This window comes from Phaenicophaeus curvirostris, chromosome 5, assembly GCF_032191515.1.
Source record: "Phaenicophaeus curvirostris isolate KB17595 chromosome 5, BPBGC_Pcur_1.0, whole genome shotgun sequence".
NCBI lineage: Eukaryota > Metazoa > Chordata > Aves > Cuculiformes > Cuculidae > Phaenicophaeus > Phaenicophaeus curvirostris.
In genome coordinates, this window is record NC_091396.1 from 11,320,653 (window position 1) to 11,342,602 (window position 21,950).

General features: G+C 37.5%; 1 protein-coding gene across 4 annotated transcripts in view; it reads right to left on the reverse strand.

Annotated features, from left to right (window-relative positions):
- Positions 1-2,332: 2,332 nt before the first annotated feature.
- USP47 (ubiquitin specific peptidase 47) overlaps positions 2,333-21,950 on the reverse strand; it is a 55,139-nt gene continuing 35,521 nt past the window's right edge. For all 4 annotated transcript variants that reach the window (XM_069857558.1, XM_069857559.1, XM_069857557.1 and 1 more), the window contains 14 exons: positions 19,839-19,951; positions 18,834-18,938; positions 17,637-17,844; positions 17,097-17,212; positions 15,998-16,117; positions 13,991-14,768; positions 12,338-12,513; positions 12,072-12,152; positions 10,301-10,416; positions 9,443-9,561; positions 7,044-7,174; positions 4,971-5,018; positions 4,747-4,877; positions 2,333-3,729 (listed from right to left, as the gene is read on the reverse strand). In XM_069857558.1, the coding sequence (XP_069713659.1) occupies positions 3,555-3,729; positions 4,747-4,877; positions 4,971-5,018; positions 7,044-7,174; positions 9,443-9,561; positions 10,301-10,416; positions 12,072-12,152; positions 12,338-12,513; positions 13,991-14,768; positions 15,998-16,117; positions 17,097-17,212; positions 17,637-17,844; positions 18,834-18,938; positions 19,839-19,951 (2,417 nt within the window). In that variant the 3' untranslated portion in view covers positions 2,333-3,554. The remainder of the gene's footprint in view (positions 3,730-4,746; positions 4,878-4,970; positions 5,019-7,043; positions 7,175-9,442; positions 9,562-10,300; positions 10,417-12,071; positions 12,153-12,337; positions 12,514-13,990; positions 14,769-15,997; positions 16,118-17,096; positions 17,213-17,636; positions 17,845-18,833; positions 18,939-19,838; positions 19,952-21,950) is intronic.

Here is a 21,950-nt window from a genome sequence, read left to right on the forward strand (position 1 = left end):
AGAACAAACAGCTAAATAGGTTGAATACAAAGAATATGGGTCCTCTGTTGTAAACTGGATATGTTAAGTGTCAATATACAGATTAATGCAGCAGCAGTTACAAAGCTTTGTCTACGCTAGAGCTAAATACAGTGCACGTACACAGCCATGTTCTGCACAACACGAACAATACATTGGGTAATGTTGATTAAAGGATCTGTTGACTGCTCCATCCTCAGCTACTCTTTTGAGACAGAGGCACTGAATCATTACTTCAGTTTAGCAGAAAGACAATCTAAATATCTTCTTGCATTTAGACTTATGCTTCTCCTACTTGACTCTATTACAGCCAGAAAAAAAAAAAAGAAGAGAAATGGTTTGTGCTTTTAATACACTTGCATAGGCATAAATCTGTATTACAAAATGTGATTATCATAAATCAATGACCACTTAGGATGGTAAAGAAATTGATGGATCAGATTTTACTCTTAGTTTGCTATTAAACTCCCTGGCTCCCAGCTGCCTCAACAGTTTGCTCCAATGGCTCCTCCACTACCAATGTTTTTTTGGATACAGATTTCACCATCTGTTATTGCATATGGTAAAAGAACATGAGGCTCCAGCTAAGAAGCTTTTTGTGGAGCTTCCCAAATAATCCCTACTGTTTATGTCTAACTTGGATCAGCAGAGCACCAATAACTTAGCAAGAGCAGCTACAAGACACTGTGACCAGCTGCAAGTCTTTCACCACTTGTGGTCTACAAATGCTTTTGAGCAAACTCCTTGGGTACCAGAGTTAACATTAATAACCATTATCATTATGAACAGAAAGGCTATTTCAACAGAATGGTCTTTCAGTTTAAGAATCCATTTCTACCACCAATTCTCACACCAACACATGCACACATACACATTCACTGAATTTACCTTTTGGGACAGCCCATCTATACAAGATGAGGAATTAAATATCATTACAATTTTCCTGCTAAAAAAAAAATTCTTTGTGAGAAGTCTTAACCATGAGAGTACTTACATACTTCGTTGTATGTAAATACTGTTCCACATAAAGATAAAATTATTCTCCCTTCGTGTTTCTTGATGCCTCAGTCCCTGAAATATCATGTGCTAGCATTCATGAGAAGTTTAGTAAGATTTCTGCTGAACTAAGTACACTGGAAACTCACAGATTTTTGTTTCTTTAACACAGCCACGGGCAAACTCAGAAACATTTGAAATTATCAGAATGCAAAGCAGATGCTGAAAACATCACCCAGAGTGACCCAGAACATATTCCAGTACACATACACAGAGGAAGTGTGTCAGTGACAGGCAATCACTGTGAGGGTGCCCCTCAGTCCTCTATCCAGACTTCTGTCAAGACTTAAAGGTTCAATATTAACTTCTTCAAAGAAGTTCCCCAAATGGGGCTAGGAATTAAGCAGTTTGGGGAATTCGTTTCTTAATGCTCCTTTATTTTATCTCTAGGGTTTTTTTTTAGTCCATCTTCAGGTTTTTGCCTCTCCAAATATCCAAGCTTGAAGAAAATTCACAACCCACGTGATAGTTACTGGTTTTCTCTCTTCCAAAGCCTCTAAGGATCCTTCAGTAGCCTACATCCATATCATAGAATAACCAGGTTGGAAGAGACCCACCGGATCATTGAGTCCAACCATTCCTATCAAACACTAAACCATACCCCTTAGCACCTCGTCCACCCGTGCCTTGAACACCTCCAGGGAAGGTGACTCAACCGCCTCCCTGGGCAGCCTGTTCCAGTGCCCAATGACCCTTAAACTGTAGTTTAATGAAGTACTCCATCTACAGAGCAGGACTCCCTCTATGCTGTCTTTGCTCCTACCTGCACCTCATCTGTGTTGGACAAGAGGTAGCACAGGTCTAACAGGAGAGAGACAGAGGGAACTCCTACTGTGCAGGGCCTGGCTCTCAAGCTGCCACATTCCTCAGGATTTTTAGGTCGCTGTACATCAGCATGCAAGGAAGAACTGAACATTCAGTTATTCAAATGCCATTTTCCTTTCTGGAGAACAACTTAGTTCCCAATGGTATCTGGAGCTCAGAAGTCCTACTGGTGAGAAATTCAATACAGGAAAAGGAAACTTACAGCCAAAGAAAAATCTGGTGTGAATGTAAGTAAAGAGGAGCAGCAGAGGGGCTATAAAATACTTCCTGCAATACTGTCTGTACACACATGTGTGTGGGGGCGCATAGACACACATCTATATCCAGCCCTACAGTTCTGACAGCACCTTGGAAATGTCAGCATTTCCATGAAATAATTCTGTAATTTTTCAAATAACCCCCCTCAGCATTTAATGATTAAAATAACACAACAGAATGAACAAATGTTTTATTGGCGTGTTCATTGTTGTAAACAGCGTCTGGCATGAAAAAGTTTACCAAAATCTTTTGATTGTTATAAATTAGGTGGTTTTCCAAAAGCTACGGAGAATTGATCTTTACGGACCAAAGCAAGAAATTGCTGTTCCTAGGCTTTGCAATGAAATCATGTTGACTGCATCAGTCTTTGCACCACAACCTGAACTACCGAGTTTGTACGTTGAGGTGTTAGAGGTTCCCCAGTATCTGACTACACACAACTACGGTACCAACTCCGGGAAAAAGAAAATGACTTTCATTGGGTGGAGAAGATGCAAACTTGTAATAGTCTCAGAAACAAAATGTACAAAAAGTAGCTGAACAAAACAAACTTCATTAACAAGGGAAAATACAACCCTAAAGTACCCAGCGTCGTCAAACATAAAATGAATACAAATTTAAATAGGCAACTAGACTTCCAAATGTACACATTGACTGTTGATATGTGAAAAGAAATACCATGGTAAATAGCTGAAAGGCGGTTCTGTTAGTTGGACAGGGCAAAATTTATTTACACATTGAACACAATAGAATAGAGCTGCTCATCTGCTTCCGTAACCTATTAAGAACCAGTTTACCTTACAACAGCACTTCTGCCCTGCAAACCGACACCTGCTGGCAGCTTCCTGCAGACACTTCAGCCTGTTCTATGGAAGAATTTTCTAAAACCTCACATGGGCAGCACCTCCATTTCACATCTTTGACTCTTTCCTGCTGCTTTTCTAGAACCAATGTGTTAACATTTACTTCAGACTCTCTGATGAGGTAATGCGTGTATCAGTGAAACAATAGAAAAAAGGATTCTTTCATGGCCTTTACACAGCTTTTATTATTAAGCTATGAGTATCCTGTTGGAGGCTAGTTTCACTAGCTACTATGTGCACACTGTCCTCAAAAATTTCCACTCGTTTCCCTCCCCGCCCACTTTTTAGTTCTAATCTTTTATTTGCACATCCCTTTTAGCTTTACAGTACATTTGACTATAGTGCACAACATAATTCCAAGTCAAACAGTGACCCAACGGGGCACTGCGCTTCTGATTGGGAACACAGCCCAACCAGTGCTGGTGTCAGCGCGTTACACCTAATGAGTGTCCTGCCGTAATGGCACTACACAGTAGTAGTGAACCTTTTAATTTTAAACAAAAAAATTCCCCAGGGAAAATGCTATAGCGAGTATCAGTCTTGAGTCAAATCTTTATTTGGCGCTCCATCCAGATAAATTTTTAGTGCTTTTTCTTTACGAGGAGAGTAGGTTACCCGGTGTCCAGTTTTCTGCAGTCTGCTGCTTTCCTTTTTCATCAGTTCATTTCTCTGCTCATCTGATAATTCCATTAATTCTTCAGTTTTATCCCTAAAAAGTAAATGTATTTTAAGATTCAGATTAATACAATAATGCTAATTAGATTTTGTATATTTTTTTTTCAGTCGGAGCAACTTAGTAAAAACCACAATTAAGAAAAATATCACTTAGATGATTTCTTTTCTTCTCCAAAAAAACTAACAACCTGTCTAAACCTGCTTTTCTAACAGAGATATGCAGTATTTTAATGGACAGCAGACCCAAGGGAAAGCACTAGGAAACAAGTCTATGCTCCTCCATTCTCCTTGCAACTCCTATTCTTTATAGGTGAATCTGCTCTTCCTTCGGTCACAGTGCTCATAGCAGGACACAGCATGTCAAGCAGCCCCTGCTATGAGCTACCAGCTGCTCTCCCAAATAATTTTCTCCAAGGTTAGCATGGTATCAAGCAGCCATTTCCCCTAAACTCACGCGCAGTTATGAAAAACACTGTAGGAGCAATATGTTCATGAACCTGCCCCAATCCCAAATTTAGCAGAAGTGACCATATTCAAGCTCTTAGTTCTCAAATAACACTGCCCTGGGGCTACCACTGCCAGCTAATGAATGTTTTGCATGTTAAGAGAAGTTTTTTTTCATAACATTATCTTTTTCCAAAGAAGCCAATACTCATATCTCAAAGGAACAAACTCCGAAAATAAAATCCTTGGTCCCTAAAACCTACGGCAAGACTCTCGGACTACACAATTGATATGGTTCTACTTTAAGAGATTAAATCCAAATATACACTCAAGCTTAGCAACTAGTTTTGCATTCAGCATTATTTTCAATGGTTTGGGAGGGAGAAGTGAGTAAAATGGTGCAGCGTTTGTGGTCTTAAATATAGTATTCAGATTTTTAGGAAGCTGAGAGCATAAACATTTCGGCTCAATGTCTACTGTAAGCCTTTTTCTTTAAGACAATAGAAGAGTATTTTTATGCTTCTGTTCATTGCACCACCCCTCAAATCCTACACACGGATTTTTTTTTTTAGATGGTTTATTAAATAAACTGCAATAAGATACATACCTATAAAATATTACTGCACCATCATCACAAATGTGCAGAGGCCAGACATTCAGTGTAGATACTTTAGGATTCCAGTCCAAGTCTTGGTGAATCTCTAATATGGAAATGTCACATGGAAACGTTCCTCTGCCCTGAGAAGCAGTGATTACTTAGTAAATAAAGTGAAACGCATAATCACACATCCTTGTCATTAAAAAGGTAAAAATAGACAAAATCTTTCTTACCTTTGCAAATTCTATGTTTTCTAAGGGTATTCCACTAATTTCACTCAGCTATAAAAGAAGAAAAATGATGGATTTAACAGTATTTCACAACATGAAAGTGTCTACATAAAGTCATAGACCTGCCCAATCTAGAAGTCAGTTCAAATCCTAAGTCCTTCTGTGATCCAAAGTATAAGTACAAAATTACAGTGACAAGGTACAAATTTTTTTACATTCCTGAAGTCACTAGTGTGTCACAAGTGACACTTGCTGTGATAGTTTCCATGACACTTCTCTTAACAGTGAAGCGGTGACAGAAAAAAGTTAACAAACAATTAATAACATCCAAGATCCAAGATCCAGAGACCAACTGCCTCATGTTAAACCTTTGTGTCCATCAGTGAGCCCAGAGCAGTTTATCTGTATGAAATGAAAGATATTATCAAGTCAATCTGTGAGCTGGCAAAACTGTAAAATGCACACAACTAAAACCCATCTCCACACATCTGCTTTCCTACAATAACAACCCCACAATTCCCAACAAGCACCACTGGCTGCTCTTCCCTTTTGCAACTGCCCCTGCTATGCATTTCCTAAGCACATGGAGTGCATCATCCATCCCCTGTCTCCTGCTGCTGCCCTGCCCAGCACCAGTCAGAGGATCACCAGGCTGTGCCTGGCGTGGCCTCAGCAGAGCCCTCTCACTGCTCAGCAGCCTCATTGTGCACACAGGCTCATCACTGCCTCGCCCTTAACTCAAGTGCAGATTGCAGTCTTGTCTCCATGGCAATGCTCAGGTATTTGTGTTCATTTCTGGCTGCTTATCCTCTCAAAATTTGAAGAGATTTCCTAAGATTCTTGCCTCCTTCAAATCTACTAAGAAAAATGTGTTCTAATTAAAGTGATGGTGAGAAAAGACTAACAGCCAGAATAATTTTCTAACCCCCATTTCCTTCACAAATAAAAAATGACAAAAGGCAGACAAATTCTGAAATGTACTAGCCCTACTTTGCTAATAAAATGTCTGAAAGAAGAGCCGGCTGAATACATCTGTTACTACAGATATGTCATATTCAGATTTCTCTTATCACTGGTGGGAGGAAAATTAAAGCCTCTCAGAGAATGCCGGTAAAATTGCTCTCTGGCACATCAATTCTTAGGACAAGGGAACAAGAAAAGCCAACTCTTTCTTCAGACAGAAGTTAAGATGAAATCTTGAAGACGGCATGGAAGAACTTGTAGTCATCAATTCCTACCAGAAGAATACAAGAAACTGGTCCATAGGTTAATCTGTGTACAGACACAAGGCCAAGGCTACTGCATTCAATGGTGGCTGAACACTGCTCCTCTTCCAGCGTATGAAATAACCTCTAACTTACAAATGCATAGTGTTTCAGTGACACAAGACCTAGCAGACTTGACTGATTTGAGGATTTTTGCTAGCCACAGCAACCACAGTTGCCTTACACCTGGGAATTGCCACACAGAAATAACCATTTCTCAAAGAGCAGAGCCCTGTCATATACCAGATCAATAAAACACTCAATACGAGAGACACTTCTGCTTCAAATTTCTGCTAGTATGGCACACGTCTGCCTACCTCCTAATGGATTCTGACCTCAAGGGAAAAAAACCATACCAAAGCCACATTTCTTCCCAACCAAAACATAGTTCAACCTACTTGGTACAGTTACATTGTCCCTGAGCAACAGCTCTCAAATTCAAATATGAGAGGTTCAGTATTTTGGAATACCAAAATAACGGGTTGAAAAAACAAAGTAACAATACTTCAGCTTTTCTTTCACATCTGTTTTGCAAGGATAAAGGATACAGGTAATACCACGTGGCTTAAATTTCAAGTTATGACCTTTTTTATTTTTGCGTGCATTCATCTGAATTGATATCAAACCGTTAAACTAAGAACTGAAGCTGATAATTCCTATGGATTTAGTTACAGGGTCTCAGTTTCTAGGAAAAAAATCTTCACCATAAAACAAGATTTTTGTAGCTATGACACCTTTGTGCTTCCCAAGAGATGACATGAATTAGGTTCTTAGAAACCCTAAGAAACTTGTATTATGTTACATATTTTACCTTCTCTTTTAATTCTTCAACACTGCTGCTTTCTAGCACTACTTCCTGGAAAGAATCTAGTTTCATCTCTGATGGCCTCCATCGCCTTGACAAAACAGCAAGTTGTGACATGGATTTCATCTTTTCTACTCCTGGGAAAGAAAGAGAAATGTCTTATATTAACATAAAAAAATATTCTACCTCAAATTAGAATTTTTCTATCACAGAAGCGTATTCAAATATGGAAGAGTGCACTACCCCCATACACAAATTAGGTAACCCAGTGAGTGGGCTGTGAGCAGTCCACTCAAAAAAAGGCATGTGTGTGGGACACACTAGGATTTAGTTGAACTTCTCATTGCTATCAACTCCTTGTGAGGGTTTTTTCACACATGGCTTCTCTTCCAAGCCATGCCATTTATTTGTCTTAAGGGCATGATTTTCCATCACACCGAGCTTGGTTATACATACCATATCTACCTACCTAACCCGAGGCTGACCTCTGAATACTGCATTTTGCATGAGACCCTCCTCAGCAATCTGAAATTTACAATGCTTCACTTTCGTTATCAAAATAAGCTTTCCGTGTTTGACTTCTAGATTCCACACACATTAACTACACACTTGCTATTAAAACCTGCTTTGCTCCTACCACCTTGAAGAATTTGAATATGTACTGCCTCAGCCTTTTTGTATCAGTTTCAGGTAACAGTTTTCTCTGGCTGACAGGATAATACTTATATTAACATTGCCATCAGATAAGCAGAGGTGATAACAAAGGGCTGATTTTATTTTCACTTTAATTCAGTCTAATTTTGCAATGTAGCATACAGAACTTGTGGCTTAACCATTTATGTCTACCATCACATGCCTATTTTGCACGAAATCACCATCACTATCCAAGCTTCTTCCCCTGTACCTTCTATGATCTTGCCTGTGACTACATTTGTGCTGCCTTTCAGCATTAATCTACTGTTAATAGAAGACTAACAAAGACACAGCTGCCTAGTGCTTCTTGATATTTATCTCAAGTCTGAAGCAATTGCACAAGCTTTCTTCAGAGCCAAAGAATAACTAGCTTAAATGTCTGCAGCAGTGTGATGTGAAGCTGTAATGCTAAGAAACTTAATTGAGAATTATTCTAAGTTGCGTTATTTGCCTGCCTAACGTCTTCAGAATTTATCTGAAGAACAAGATGAAAGCAATGGTCATGGTGGAAGGCCTTACAAACTCTGTCTTAAAAAGGCTGCCTTCAGACTCTCCCAACAACTTCTGTACTAGCAGCAGGTACATACAACTTAATTTTCATGGAATATAATGGGATCTAGCTGCCTTTTCTACAATTGGATTAAAGCAGTACCTTTACAGTTAGTACAGTTAGATGGTTATACAAAGTACTACAGCATACTTGCAAGCCCTGTAGCCTATAACATGGCATGACCACAAACTAGGTGGGCTACAGCATCCTAAAACATAGTAATTCCGAAACCTATTCACTACAGAAACAGTACAGCAATTGACCTAAACTAATCCAAAGTTATCTAAAATGATAAAGTTTTAAGTGACATGCAAGCTGATACATACATCCACAGGGCTCTGCAGGACCCCTGAACCTCCCAAGAGCATTTCAAACTTTGGTACTCACACTGGCACAATTTTGATAAAAACTAACAATACCAGGACTGAACACAGCTGCCAAATCACAGCTAAATAAGACTTCTTAAGCCTTAAGGTACGCTTGGGAAGAAAGTTTCTGAGTAAAAGGAATTCTCACTCTTCACCTCCCCATTAACAGCAACATCTGTCCATGTAGAGGAAAACCAGCATGGCCAACTTTCTTCCTCATATAATTATGCTTTTGCACTCAGAATCAAAATTTGAAGCATATACTCAAAAGGATAGCTCAGGAAATGCCATGCCTTTAATGACATTTAAGCAGAACTTAAGAAACAATCTGCTCTCTAGCATTTGATTCCAAAGTTGTTCTGATAAACAAGGTCTGTTCAAAAATTTAGCACTCCGTGACAAAAGCTTAGTGTTTTTTTCACTCCTGTCTGAAAACTACTAAATGACTGAACAGCTGTGCTGACTTTTAAAACAAATTATGTATGTGTTATGTTTATGCATATACACACATACTTCAGCTAACTACAAACATCACCAATCCTAGTCCAAAAATGAAATACAAGTGTAACATACGCATTCCTACAGTTTTTATATACACTGAAAACATACACATGCAAACAACTGCCTACAGCACTCCCAGGTTTCCAATAAACCTATAAAACTGTAGTGCTAGTAAAGCTTCAGTTATCATCAGTAAGAATCTTTAAAAAAGGGAAAGTACATTTTCTACTGTTCTCTAAAGAAAAAAACCCTAACATTATCTTTACTTTCTCTTGACACTGTATCATTATTACCATCAAGTATTTCCAAGAAGACCTCCCAATTGCTTGAAATATTAATATCTTCTTCATAGATATGATAATCCAAGAACACAGTGCCTGGGTTCTTCCAGGTTTTCTTTCGGAGGCGAAACCTATAAATGCATCACAGAAAACACTTGAGTTTTCATCTGCTCACAAACATATTCCACTGACAGAGATGAAAACTGTTTTTGGACAAAACTGAAATACAACTCATTTATGTCAGGTTTAACTGGATTTATCATGAACAGGTTTAACATTCTGGAACAGTCCCGACTGCAAGATATGACTACTGGCTCTTACTGCTCTATCATTCACGAACACAAGGAAAACAAGTCTGTGTTGTGCTTGTTCAGTGCAAGAAACGTGTAGAGATTTACATGTGTAAGAAGGAAACTGTTTCTTATTTAGGTTAACAAAATAGAATATTCCTAAACAATTCTGACAATTTTGCTGCTCTTCCTCTACCTTCTTTTCGTTCCTTTCCTTTTTGGATGTGGGAAGTAGGGAAGAAGGAAAGAGGATTGGTATCAGATTTATGTACTCAGTTCCACTGTATCAATCCAGCCACAACACAAAAAGATGAGCTTTGATTTACACACAGAGGTAAATAAAAGCATAAACAACTAAAATCAGATTGAGCACAAACACAAAACTTTAATTGCAATGGTTTATCCACACACAGATGCAGACCTAAATTTTATGACATCCCCCATCATTATAGGGTGCTAGAGAACATAACCCAGTGCAAAATCCTTCACCCTTCATAACTTCCTTTCTCCACAAGAGAAAACTAACATATTTTTACATAATATCTAATCACACAATTTCAGCGGACTGCAGTCTCTTTACCTGTCAATTGTCAAGTCTAGGCCACACTGTTCTCTAAGCTGAGGAAGCAGCTCCTCTTTTGACTGCCGAACAGTCATTCCTTTAGCAAAAACCGCATCTAGAAGAAACTTGCATGGCTGGGAACATAAATATATAGTGATTAAAGACAATTTTTTTGAACAGGGAAAAAAAGTAGATTTGTCTTCTGTTCATGTTTTCTGACCAGTCCCACCCACCTAGCAAAACAACCATTAGAACACAAACAAGGCAAGCAATGAATTGATTAAAATCAGGTTTAACTAATTTGTTTAGCAGCAGCCCTTTGACAAGTCATTCAAACACTCTGCATGTTTGCCACTGCAGAACAAGGGTCTTGTGTCAGTATTACTAATTGCTACGATTATACTACTTCTGAACAACCTAAAAAAGGCTTTTAAATTAAATATGCCAAATGATAACAATAAAGCCACGTTCCTGTCTTTCAGTGGTCAGACAGACCAGAACTCAATGACTGGAAGTTTTAAATTTATCTTATTCCTTGCTTCATTAGAATCATAGAATCACCAGGTTGGAAGAGACCCACTGGATCATCGAGTCCAACCATTCCTATCAAACACTAAACCATGCCCCTCAGCACCTTGTCCACCTGTGCCTTAAACACCTCCAGGGAAGGTGACTCAATCACCTCCCTGGGCAGCCTGTTCCAGTGTCCAACGACGCTTTCTGTGAAAAATTTTTTCCTAACGTCCAGCCTAAACCTCCCCTGGTGGAGCTTGAGGCCATTTCCTCTTGTCCTGTCCCCTGTCACCTGGGAGAAGAGGACAGCACCCTCCCCTCCACAACCTCCTTTCAGGTAGTTGTAGAGAGCAATGAGGTCAGCTTCAATCTCTAATGCTTATCTGTTATTAATGTATTCTGTAAATACATGCTCATACCCAAAAAAATAAAACCAGAAATTAATATGCATACAAAGTCAACACCTAAGGACTGCAACCTATATATTTAAATCACTTTTATGATTTTTCACCTCTCAAAAGATGTAACAAGCAAGTGACCTGCACTTCTGAAAGAGAGGCATTTTTGTTTCAGGCTTATCTTATACAAAAAGGGTATTACGCAGCTAATCATGCTGATAAGCATTTTCTGCAGTGCATGAATATAACAAATTATATCAGTTAAAATATTACTGAAAATTTTAACTATGAGCAAAACCAGTTTCTAATTCGGAAAGAATTCTACATGACTTTCATACATTTGAGGGAAACAAATATTTATTTTCATTTGTTCTGCATTTATCTTGCAGAAATGGAGATTTGAGAGATACTGTAGATCACATTTCAACCGTATACTTGGAACAGCATGAACAGAAACAATCCAGTATCATTTCTAAATCCAGGAACACTTGCAGGAAAACTCAGAGAAAAGGGGAAATTCCTTTTTTCCAAGATTTCAGAGTAAAACATTGGTCAAGGCATGTATTAATCATAGAATGGTTTGGGTTGGAAGGGACCTTACAGATCATGCAGTCCCAGCCTCTCTGCCATGGGCAGGGACACTGTCCACTCTGTCAGGTTGGTCGTGGCCTCACCCAACCCTGTCTTGAACACCTCCAGGGATGCGGCATCCAAGACTTCACTGGGTAACCTGTGCCAGTGCTTCATCACCCTCATAGGAAAAACATTCTTCCTAATAGCAAATCTAAATCTCCCCGCTTTCATCTTAAAACCATTATCCCTCATCCTATCACTGCACATATTTTCATGAATCGATCTTGAAATATTCAGTACCTTACCTCTGGCTCATTTACCAGAAGTTGATAGACTTTGACTCTGTATTCACCCTTCTTAAGGGCTCTTCCAAGTCTAATAGTTATCTAGAAGGCAAAAGGACTATCTGTTAGAACTGGAATCAAAATCAAATTACACTCTGTAAGACACTACCAAGACCCATGTAATGATTTCACCTGGCAAGTTAACAAAAAGTTGCAAGTTATGCCCTTAAGTTTGTCTATACTGTGCCAATATAATATTTAGTGATCCAAAATAACTTCTGAATAACCTTATTGTCATCAGAAAATGACGAAAGCGTCTCATTCAGTCGAACACTCTCAAACTCTTGATTGCTGGCATAGACTCTAAAGACTTTGAAATGAGAAGACGGAACTCCAACAAAAGGCTCCAAATGTTGCTTGAAGGCGGACAGTGTAATTCTTTTATCAACATGCACCATAAGCCCTAAGCAAAAAAAGAAATAAAAATTGTATGAAACAGTGCTACCAAAAAAAAAGCACTCCAGTGAGTTACCTCCACATATTCAGTTACCACTCACAGCAGAACAGTAGTGAAAAGTCAGAATTATAATTAATGGCCACATTTACATTTTATCCAAGGGTGTTACTGCAACCTTTAAGAGCTTTGCTGTATTTTAAGTGTTCATGGGCAGATAATCCTGGAAGACATAGCAGTCCCGGTCTTATTTTGTAATCAGTGAAGCCATCTTCTCCATTGAGTAAGAGAACAAATAGAGAATTAGATGGTGCGTTTGCAGATAATCCCCCTACAGGTTTCCCCTGCCTCACAGGGAGACAACAGTGGTTTTGACTCGGGGCTGGCCAAGCACACTCCACCCAAACCCCTAAACACCTGGCTTCAGGATTAAAAAGCTTGGTTAACTCTGTGTTCTGGAAGGCCACAAGACATCACAAGGCAAGTTCCAGTCTAGATTAAAGGACTTTTCCATGGAAAAATTTCATAATTAAGAAAAAGCTACTGTAGTAATATGAAATTCCAGAAAGTAAAGTGAATGGTTTATCTTTAGAAATTGTGTTTCTTAACATGTGAAATTTGGGCTACATTACAAACTACAGCATGATTATACTATGTCATGACTCAGAATAAAAAAATTGCCATTCAGAGTATTTAACTGAACAAATACATTACTTGAATTATAAACCTGTCCATGTTCCCACACAAAGTATTTTTTATGCTCTTTTATTATATTTTAAGCACTCTGCTCAGGATAATAATTTATACAATGTACTATAAAAGTATCAAAACTACTGTAAGCAAATAATCTCTGCATCCAACTAGTACTACCATTTTTTTAGAATGATCTATCATTATGACTACTAATACACAGCCTTCAGCTCTTACACTGACCTTGTATGGACACTTTCACGTCAGCCATACACTTCAGTCTACCTGTTGTACTTCAGCCAATGAAAAGCAACAGCCTACTGAATTAAATGATCATTATCAAATTTGAATATTCTTCACAGTCAAGTGCTGAGTTCTCAGGTCTGTTAAAGTTAGCAAAATTATTACTTTATGAACTACAGTAAATACATGAATTCTATAACCACAAGTGAATGCCCATCAGCAGATGCAACTATATTCCTTGAACTAGAAGACAACTCAGCTTGCTCTCCAGAAAACACATTCAATATAAGGAAATAAAAGGATCAGAGGTAGCTTTTCATTTTCTTAAAAATAAAAAGCAAGACTGTTCAAATACGTAATCACTTATTACAAGATCAAAATTAGGCTATGTTTTTGCTGAGCATGAAACCATGTTCCTTCTTTGCATTTTCATTACTTGAAAAATGTGATTTTACGTCAAAGTCAATGCTGTCACTAGATTTTTTAAACACAGCATGTTAATTAAATAGCAATAAAAGCTGGATTATTTCAAGGCACTTAAAAAAATACATACATTTTTGCCCATCTCCTGCATCTTCATCTGCAGCGTAGGGTTCTGATTTAAAGTACATATATTGTGCTTCTCCTCTGCTCTTGCTGCTTTCATCGTATTCACTATCTGTTCCAGAATCTTCTTCTGCTGTGTCCCAGGTTTCTTTCTTCCCCTGATTTGCTTTTGATCGTCTGCTACTTGTGATACTATGGGAATCAAGTCCATTAGCCAAGGGAAGCGGGGTATTGTCCACGTTGCATAAAGTATCACTGCTATGACTGGAGCTGAGGATATCACTGTCCACTGAACTTGTACTCCTGTCATTATTTACATCTGAATCTGACCGTTCCTCAGACTGGAGATTTTCTGGATCAGAAATCTGAATTTGGTTTTCAAGTTCTCTGTTCTCTGCAGATGCTGAAGAGTCTATTTCATTTATAGGTGATTCAATATTCTCAAAATCACTGGCTTCTGTGCTTTTGCTGCTGTCTCCATTATCCCCCTCCTGCTGCTGCTGCAGGGACAAGCTTTTGAGCTTTTCAGTACTTTCTTCTAGAATTGCTTCTACAGATTTCATATTACCTACAGGTCCTTTTACTCTGTCACAGGTTTCAACCAAGTTGCCTGCATCTCCACTAGGCTTCTGATAAACTGTCCGTCTAAGCTGAGATCCAGGCGATTGCTCTGGTAATGAAACATACAGCCTGATTGTGTTTGCGTGACGATCCAGAAGTCTCCATAAATGAGAATCTGTATATGCCACGTGACGATCTGAAGACTCCGAGCTTTCAATGAATACCTAAGCATAAAGTGTTTTATTATGTACTGTTATTTCAAATAAAAGTAAAAGCAACAACAGCAAAGAAATAGGATTGAGCACATATCAGAAGTTGCATCAGTAAGAAATGTCATCTTTTATATATATATTTTTAAAAAAGCTTAGAAAAAGTTGGGCTAAGGAGCATGCAGTTCAATAATGATTTCACTTTTTTTCATTTTCATAATCATGTTAAGACCGGAGTGAACTGTTACCAGACTGACCAGCTGCAGTAAGCACTTCCATGTTCAGAAGCATATTTATATATCACTTCCATGTGCACACTTCACCTGTACACTAGCCCTAGTTGTGGTGGTAATTAGCCCCACAGCTACAGCCTGCAGTTCTTTACTTTCTGGTACAGAATCACAAATAAGACATCTATGAATGTACACCTGGGTAAGCAATAGGGCACAAAGAAACACAAGGGAATAAATTTCTCTTCTCTCTTTGACAAAGTCCACTGTGTTGTTGTGACAACGTGCACGTGAAAGAGCTTCAAGTAACTGCATAACAAGACAATGCCACTGTTATACTCAGCTATAAGCCAACAAAGCCTTAGCTAATCTTTCTTCGCGGAGGACAGTATGTTCTTGAGCCTAAATTTCAAAGACAGAGGATGGGCAAAATGTGCCGAAAGACATGCTTTACTACTGCAACAAAAGGGCAATGATACAGATGTTATTTAAGTACAAACTCACTTTTTCTGAATGCATTACCCAATTATTATTGGAAACATTTACTAGAATTATTTTTGGAAAAATATGAGACAAAAAAAACAGCAAAAGCTTGCTGAGTTTTGACACTTGTTTCTTAAGAACTCTAGTATTGAGAGCAGGCACAGCTGTTCAGAAGGTTTAGTAAACAAATTAGGCAGTTTTCACAGTAACATGCCAACCTTTGTCCCCTAAAGAAGGGTTGATGTTTAAAAACCTTGATTGTAGGTTAACCTCACCATCATTTGAGCCTAAGAGTATCAACCAGGTATCTGATCCTGAATCTGCTCTACCTTGTTATACACATCTAGTTTCATATATAGCCTATAGTATTCATCAGCACCACAATATCTGCTAGTTAAACCTCCCCCCCCCAGTTACCCACCCACACAAGTTATCCACTACAAATTCCATACAGATAGCCACACCTTTTACAACACAACAGTGAAGCCTACAAATATACAAAATGAACAATTGGAAAACCAAAGCGCATACCTTGTTGCTTCTAAAAAAGCCTTCAGCTTTCAGTGTTTTGCTGGAAACGTTCAGAAGACGCAAGTCATTGTAGCAACGTTCTAATACTACCCGCATAGTATCAGCAGGGAGATGTGTAGCCTAAAATAAGACATTGACCATAAGGTAACATGTGCATTATACATAATTTCAAATACTGAAACAGATATTCTTTTTTTTTTTAAGGCCATTCATAGGGAAAGAATTTTTTTTAATTGACTTATAAATTGCCAAAACAACAAGGGGAAAGATCTCCCAGCTGGTTCAGTCAAAGCTCCTTTCCCACACTCTTTGACATGTAGCAAATGTAAAGTTTTTCCAAAAGCTCAGTAGACTAAAATGGCTTGTCTTTGCAGAGAACTGGCAAATCTTTAATGACCAACAATATAAGGAATCAGACTTATTCTTTAGGGTATGAACCAACTGAAAATAAAAAATTATTCTCAAGTATCGGGTTTTGCACACTGTTCACTTAATTTTTAATTAGATTGAGTCCAAATTACTGAAATCAAGTTTCATAAAACATTAAGAAGTTACACCAACCACTGACCTATTTTACAAAGAAATGACCAGCTAAAGTGTCTGTCTGCCAATTCAGTGGAAGCAGTAACTTCCCACGGTTTAAGACAATACAAAACCAATCTGCATCTTAATAACAAATGACTGCTGGGATGAAAAGGAAGTTTTGTAGGGAGAAGGTGAACAGCACTGGATGTTAATTTCAATTACTGAAGCCAATAGCTGCATGGTAACATTTCACTCATTTTTACATGAACACATCTCTTTGGCTTCTCTAAAAATCTTATTATCTGATAAGCTAGTAAGAAATATGGCCAGATAGGGGTTAAGATTGTGCAAAAGGCAGGGTAGAACTCTCGATGGAAGCAAGAAGCAGACTGCTGCTTTTAGCAGCAGCAAGCAAACAGACGAGCTCAATAACCAATCTAACCCTACTGGACAGGACACAGTATGAACCGTGAAAGGTGCAAGCTCTCGTTTAAGGTATTTAAAGTATGACACATTTGCACAGTCAGAACAAATGAAAACTCTGTATTACAAGTACTTAACAATTGTAAATTACCTTTGAAATCAGTTGTTTAAACTCTGAAACTGTTTGATTCAAGTAAGCTCGGACACTTATTGGATGAGCAACAGATTCAGTTTTTAGGTCAACTACGTGAACCTTTACCATGACCTCTGTAGGGAAGAGGAAAAAGAAAATGAAATCGCATACATCTATGTAAGAGAGAATTCAACAGGCAAAGAAAACGCCATATATTTGTCTTATGTATCGATTATGGGGTTGCATTACACACAAAGAGAAATTAATCTGAAAAGCAGGTCAATTTCAGAATTTCATTTTCAGATCAATTTTAATGCCAGAAGCAAGTGTCACATATTTTGACAAATTTTAATATACCTTAGAACTGCTTCAATTAGAAACAAGTTGGAAACACAGCGCAGCATGTAATTCTCAGTATTGACTTCCTAAAATCCAGCACGAGTTTTTCTTCTTTCACACATTACAATGAAGTTCTACATTTTACAAGTTTTACTTTCACGTTATCACACACTACACAATTTTAGTCTATTTTCGGCTACACGTAATTACATGTCTTACCACCAGGTTTATAGCACTGGAACGCTTGGTCAGGTCTCCTTGTTTCCAACAGCAAGTCAAACATGTATGTCGATTTGACACCTCCAAGCAATAAACCCATTGGTGTGTCCTCTTCTCCTTCATAAGATCGTTCCAAATAATCATGAAACTCATCGTATTTGACAAGACGACAGCAATCCAAAGGAACAGCCTCTTCTAAATCCATTAGCTAAATCACGCACACAAACAAAAAAACCCCCAAACATTTGAGAGTTTAGTTTTCCCCTTGTATGCCAGAAATTTCAGTACATGTACACCCAGGAATCCTTTGAATTCACAAATATCAACTTGGTTTTAGAAAAAAATCATATGCATACATCACATATATCAAATGCACACACACAATGTATATATACATGATTTTAAAAATCCAAAGAGAAGCCTGCATCAAAATGCAAAGAGGGAAGCTTGAAAAGTATGTCTATAACCGGTCCCAGAAGCATACTCAGAGGAATATGTTGCCTATCAGTTATGCCAAATGGCATCTTAGAGGCCTGAGGGAGTTACATCCACTAGTCTTCTGTGCTTCTCAAGGAGATGTTAACACATTCCAAATATCTAACTGCCTTTCCGGTACTCTCCCAGCCATAAGGCAAGAACCAAGGAGTAAAAGCAGGTAAGCAAGAATAAATGTCTTAAACTGTACCGCAAGAATAAATGTCTTAAACTGTATCCGTTTGTGGAAGGTGAAGATCAACAGACACTTCAGTGCCCACTGATATTACTATATTAGCTATGCAGGAAGTTTCTTGAAAGAATTCTCTTATTACATATCTAATACAACATTTCTACTGCAATACAAATACAAGCTTTCAGAATGTTTTCAACTTACTAAAGCTACAGTGACTCTCAGCAGCTCTCACTTTCTGATTTTAAAATAAGGGTACGTAAAAATCACTCTGCCTTTCAAAAGGGCAGGCTGTCTCAATCCAACCAGAAATCATCTGATGGCTAACAGAACACTTGGTCAATAATATCTCTTAAAAACCCACAAAAAAAAAAATCCCCAAACGAATCCCCAAAATCCAGCCCACAACAAAAACCCCACAGCCAATGCCCCACAACTGCTCCCACAGCATTAGAAATTTAAAAATTGAAGACAAACAACAGCAGAAAGTTACATCTGACGATTAAGCTATTCTGTTATGCATAGCATACCTTGTAAGCTATTTCCACAGCTTCCTTCAGTGTCCTGTCCTTATGAACCTCCAATTTGTTCTCCATCATTATTTGTTTTGTAGGATGTATGCAGAACAATTTAATCTAAAATTCAAAAGGAAGAAAAATGATCATGAAGGTATTTGTATTTGTAAATGCCTTCTATAACAGAGTACATTTAAATTGACAACCCTATATTCAAACAACCTAATATCAAATACATCTCTAGCTCTCCTTCAGCGATAGGACAGTTACCTTTCAGCTGGTTACACAACTACAGAAAAAAAACTGCAAAGGCACAGTAGATAGCACTAGTGTTTTTATGTGTAGCTATACCTTTCTGCAAGCTAGAATACAAAATCTATAATCAGAACATCTTTATACTGTAGGCAGCATGCAAATCCTCCAAAACAAAATGCAGATCGGAACAATTAATGCAAAATTCCTTTTTCAAAGAGTTATGTATTTCACAGAGAACCTTCTAATAAAACAGTCACTTGATTCATAGGTGGACCAGCTGAGCATCATGCTTTTAAGTTATAGATATATTTTGTTACCATTCAATCTACAGATGCAAAAAGATGCCACTCTTTCTGCCAAATAATTATTTTAAATTAGTTTAAGAAACATCATTTCACAAAGCAAAAGTTCATAATATGGAAAGATTTAACAGTAGAAAACACCTAAGATGCAGCATTACATAATCTTTGGAATTAATTTTGCTGAAATCAAGTGATGTCAGGTTACCTACAGTATTGCTTTGGTTTTAATATTAATTAAAATTCACATGGAAGGCACAAACTTAATAAAAATCTCTGGTGAATATTTATCAGATGTCTCCAAGTGTGTAAAAGCTTCCAGTAGGTGTAGAATTAATTTTAAAGAGTTATTAATACAAGTACACTTAACACAAAACAGTCCTTGCATTGCGGTAAAAAAATTAATTTTCAGTAGAAACTTTTCTTACTAGGAAGTATCACTACTTTACACAGTAGAAATTCTAACCTTGCAAGTATTGCGCTCAATTTCACGTTGTCTCTTTTCTTGTTCTTCCAATTCTCTCTCTTTCTGTACCAATTGTTTAATATGCTCTGGATACTCATGTGCTTCAAGAAACTCTGCCAATAAAAAAAAAGCAATAGTTATAAAAAATTTTTTCTATGCTGGTCAACATCTCAGAAATTATGGGTATATTTAATAGCTATCATTCTTGCCTTCTTCCCTCTCTCTTCTCCATCCAAGTTTTCCACTATACCATGTCCCATTCTTTTTCATGATTTAAACAAAACCAAAATCAGCCTTTTACTCCCCCCAATTATACAAAAGCAACACAAGAAAATGCTATTAGCACAAGATTCAGATTCCACTACCAGTAAGGGAAGCTTTGCTATTTTAAAGAAATACACCAAGATCGATTTGTGCTTGGTTTTAGAATAAAAGTGAATTCTTTTCTAGAAAGTGAATTAGCTGGTAATGTAAGTAACAAGATATAACCTATGTAGTGATAAAACAAATATTGTACTTAATACAGATCAGTGTACTTCATTTGTATTTTTGCCAATACAGTTGTTTCCAATCCTGGAGCCACTCTTATCCTAAGGAATTGGGCAAATACTCTTACAGAATTAAAAATGGCTTGGCATGTTCAAGAACTCTCAAATAGCATATCTGGTTCCTTTATTTGCTTGTTGAGGAATTAGCAAACTTACCACTTACAGGAAAATCTATTTCCAAAGAACAGCTCTTGACCCATAGGCTTTGTTTACGGCTGCTGTTTGTTCTTAAACTTCATACTATTTACAATCACTTGTTCAGAATGGGTAATATTGTTTCAATGACTCAAATATTGAAACAATATTTTTTGTTGCTCATGACTTCCTACTTATCAATTTGTTAATAAAAGGCTTTGTTTTAACAGTACCCTTCTGTTAAATCCACTTCCAAATTACATAAAGCATTTACTTCAGACACTGTTACTTTTAAACCAATAATGCATTGCTATAACTTCTCTGTCCTCTGTATCACGGATTCTCAGACACAAACATAAGCCACCAAAATTGATTTTGTGAGAGACGTTTTCCCTCTCCTTACTTTCTCAAAGAAAATTTTATGGAGAATTCAGCTCTATGGAGAAGAAAATAGAAAGGCAAAAGTAACAAAGTGAAAATAAGAAGTTTGAAAGTATTCTACATATAATGGAACAAATTGTTGCTAAAAATAAACATGGTTGGTGTGTATTAGGATGTTGAAATGAGATGAGAAGTTTGCTCCAAGAATCATAAAACACTTTAGTATATACTGATAGAGAATTAGCTGCGAGCCTACTTTTATTAACTTTAGCATTTTATTAAAACCAAAATATTGTATGGCCTTAGGGGTTTTTTTAGTTTGTATTAAAAAAACACCCTAAAGTTTGCTTTACTCCTCTTTGCACTCCTTATTTATTTCCTTTTCCTTGCTGATTTTCATCCTGAGTTTCTCAAGGCAGAATTCAAAATTTTACCCCAAAATAAGGGAGTTAAAGGCATCAGACAACTATTCATCTCTCAGCTAAAATATTTACAGCAGCAGCGTAAGATAAACACCACATTATTTTCAAACATCTTTTGTTCTCTCCTCCATTGTACATATTACAAGCTGGTGCGTTACAAACTCTCAAGAACACAAGTTTTTCCCTACACTTGGCTCGCCCAAAAGTAGCAAGACAATGTCAGGTGCCAAAGGCTGCAGATATAACATTCTACTTTATTAAGCAACACATAATTTCATTACCAATTAAGAATAAAACAAATCCAGCTATAAAAATATTCTCCCCTCAAAGGATGATTTTAACATTCTTGAGAGTTTGAATCTCTTCTGCGGGACAGCCAGACACTTTGAGCATTTAATGAAAATTAAAAGAGCCACTGCTTTTCTGGTTTCCTTTCTACAGCTGTGCTTCCAACATGGGATTAACAAAAAGGGGAAAAGGGCACACTAATGTGCTTCCTTCTATTTTGATATTAGTTTAAAAATCTTCTATTAAAGAAGTTCCTTTCTACCAAACTTTCATTTACTACAGAACATTTAAGTGCGCTCAGATTTTACATGAGAAACATTGTTTTCAAGCAAATAATA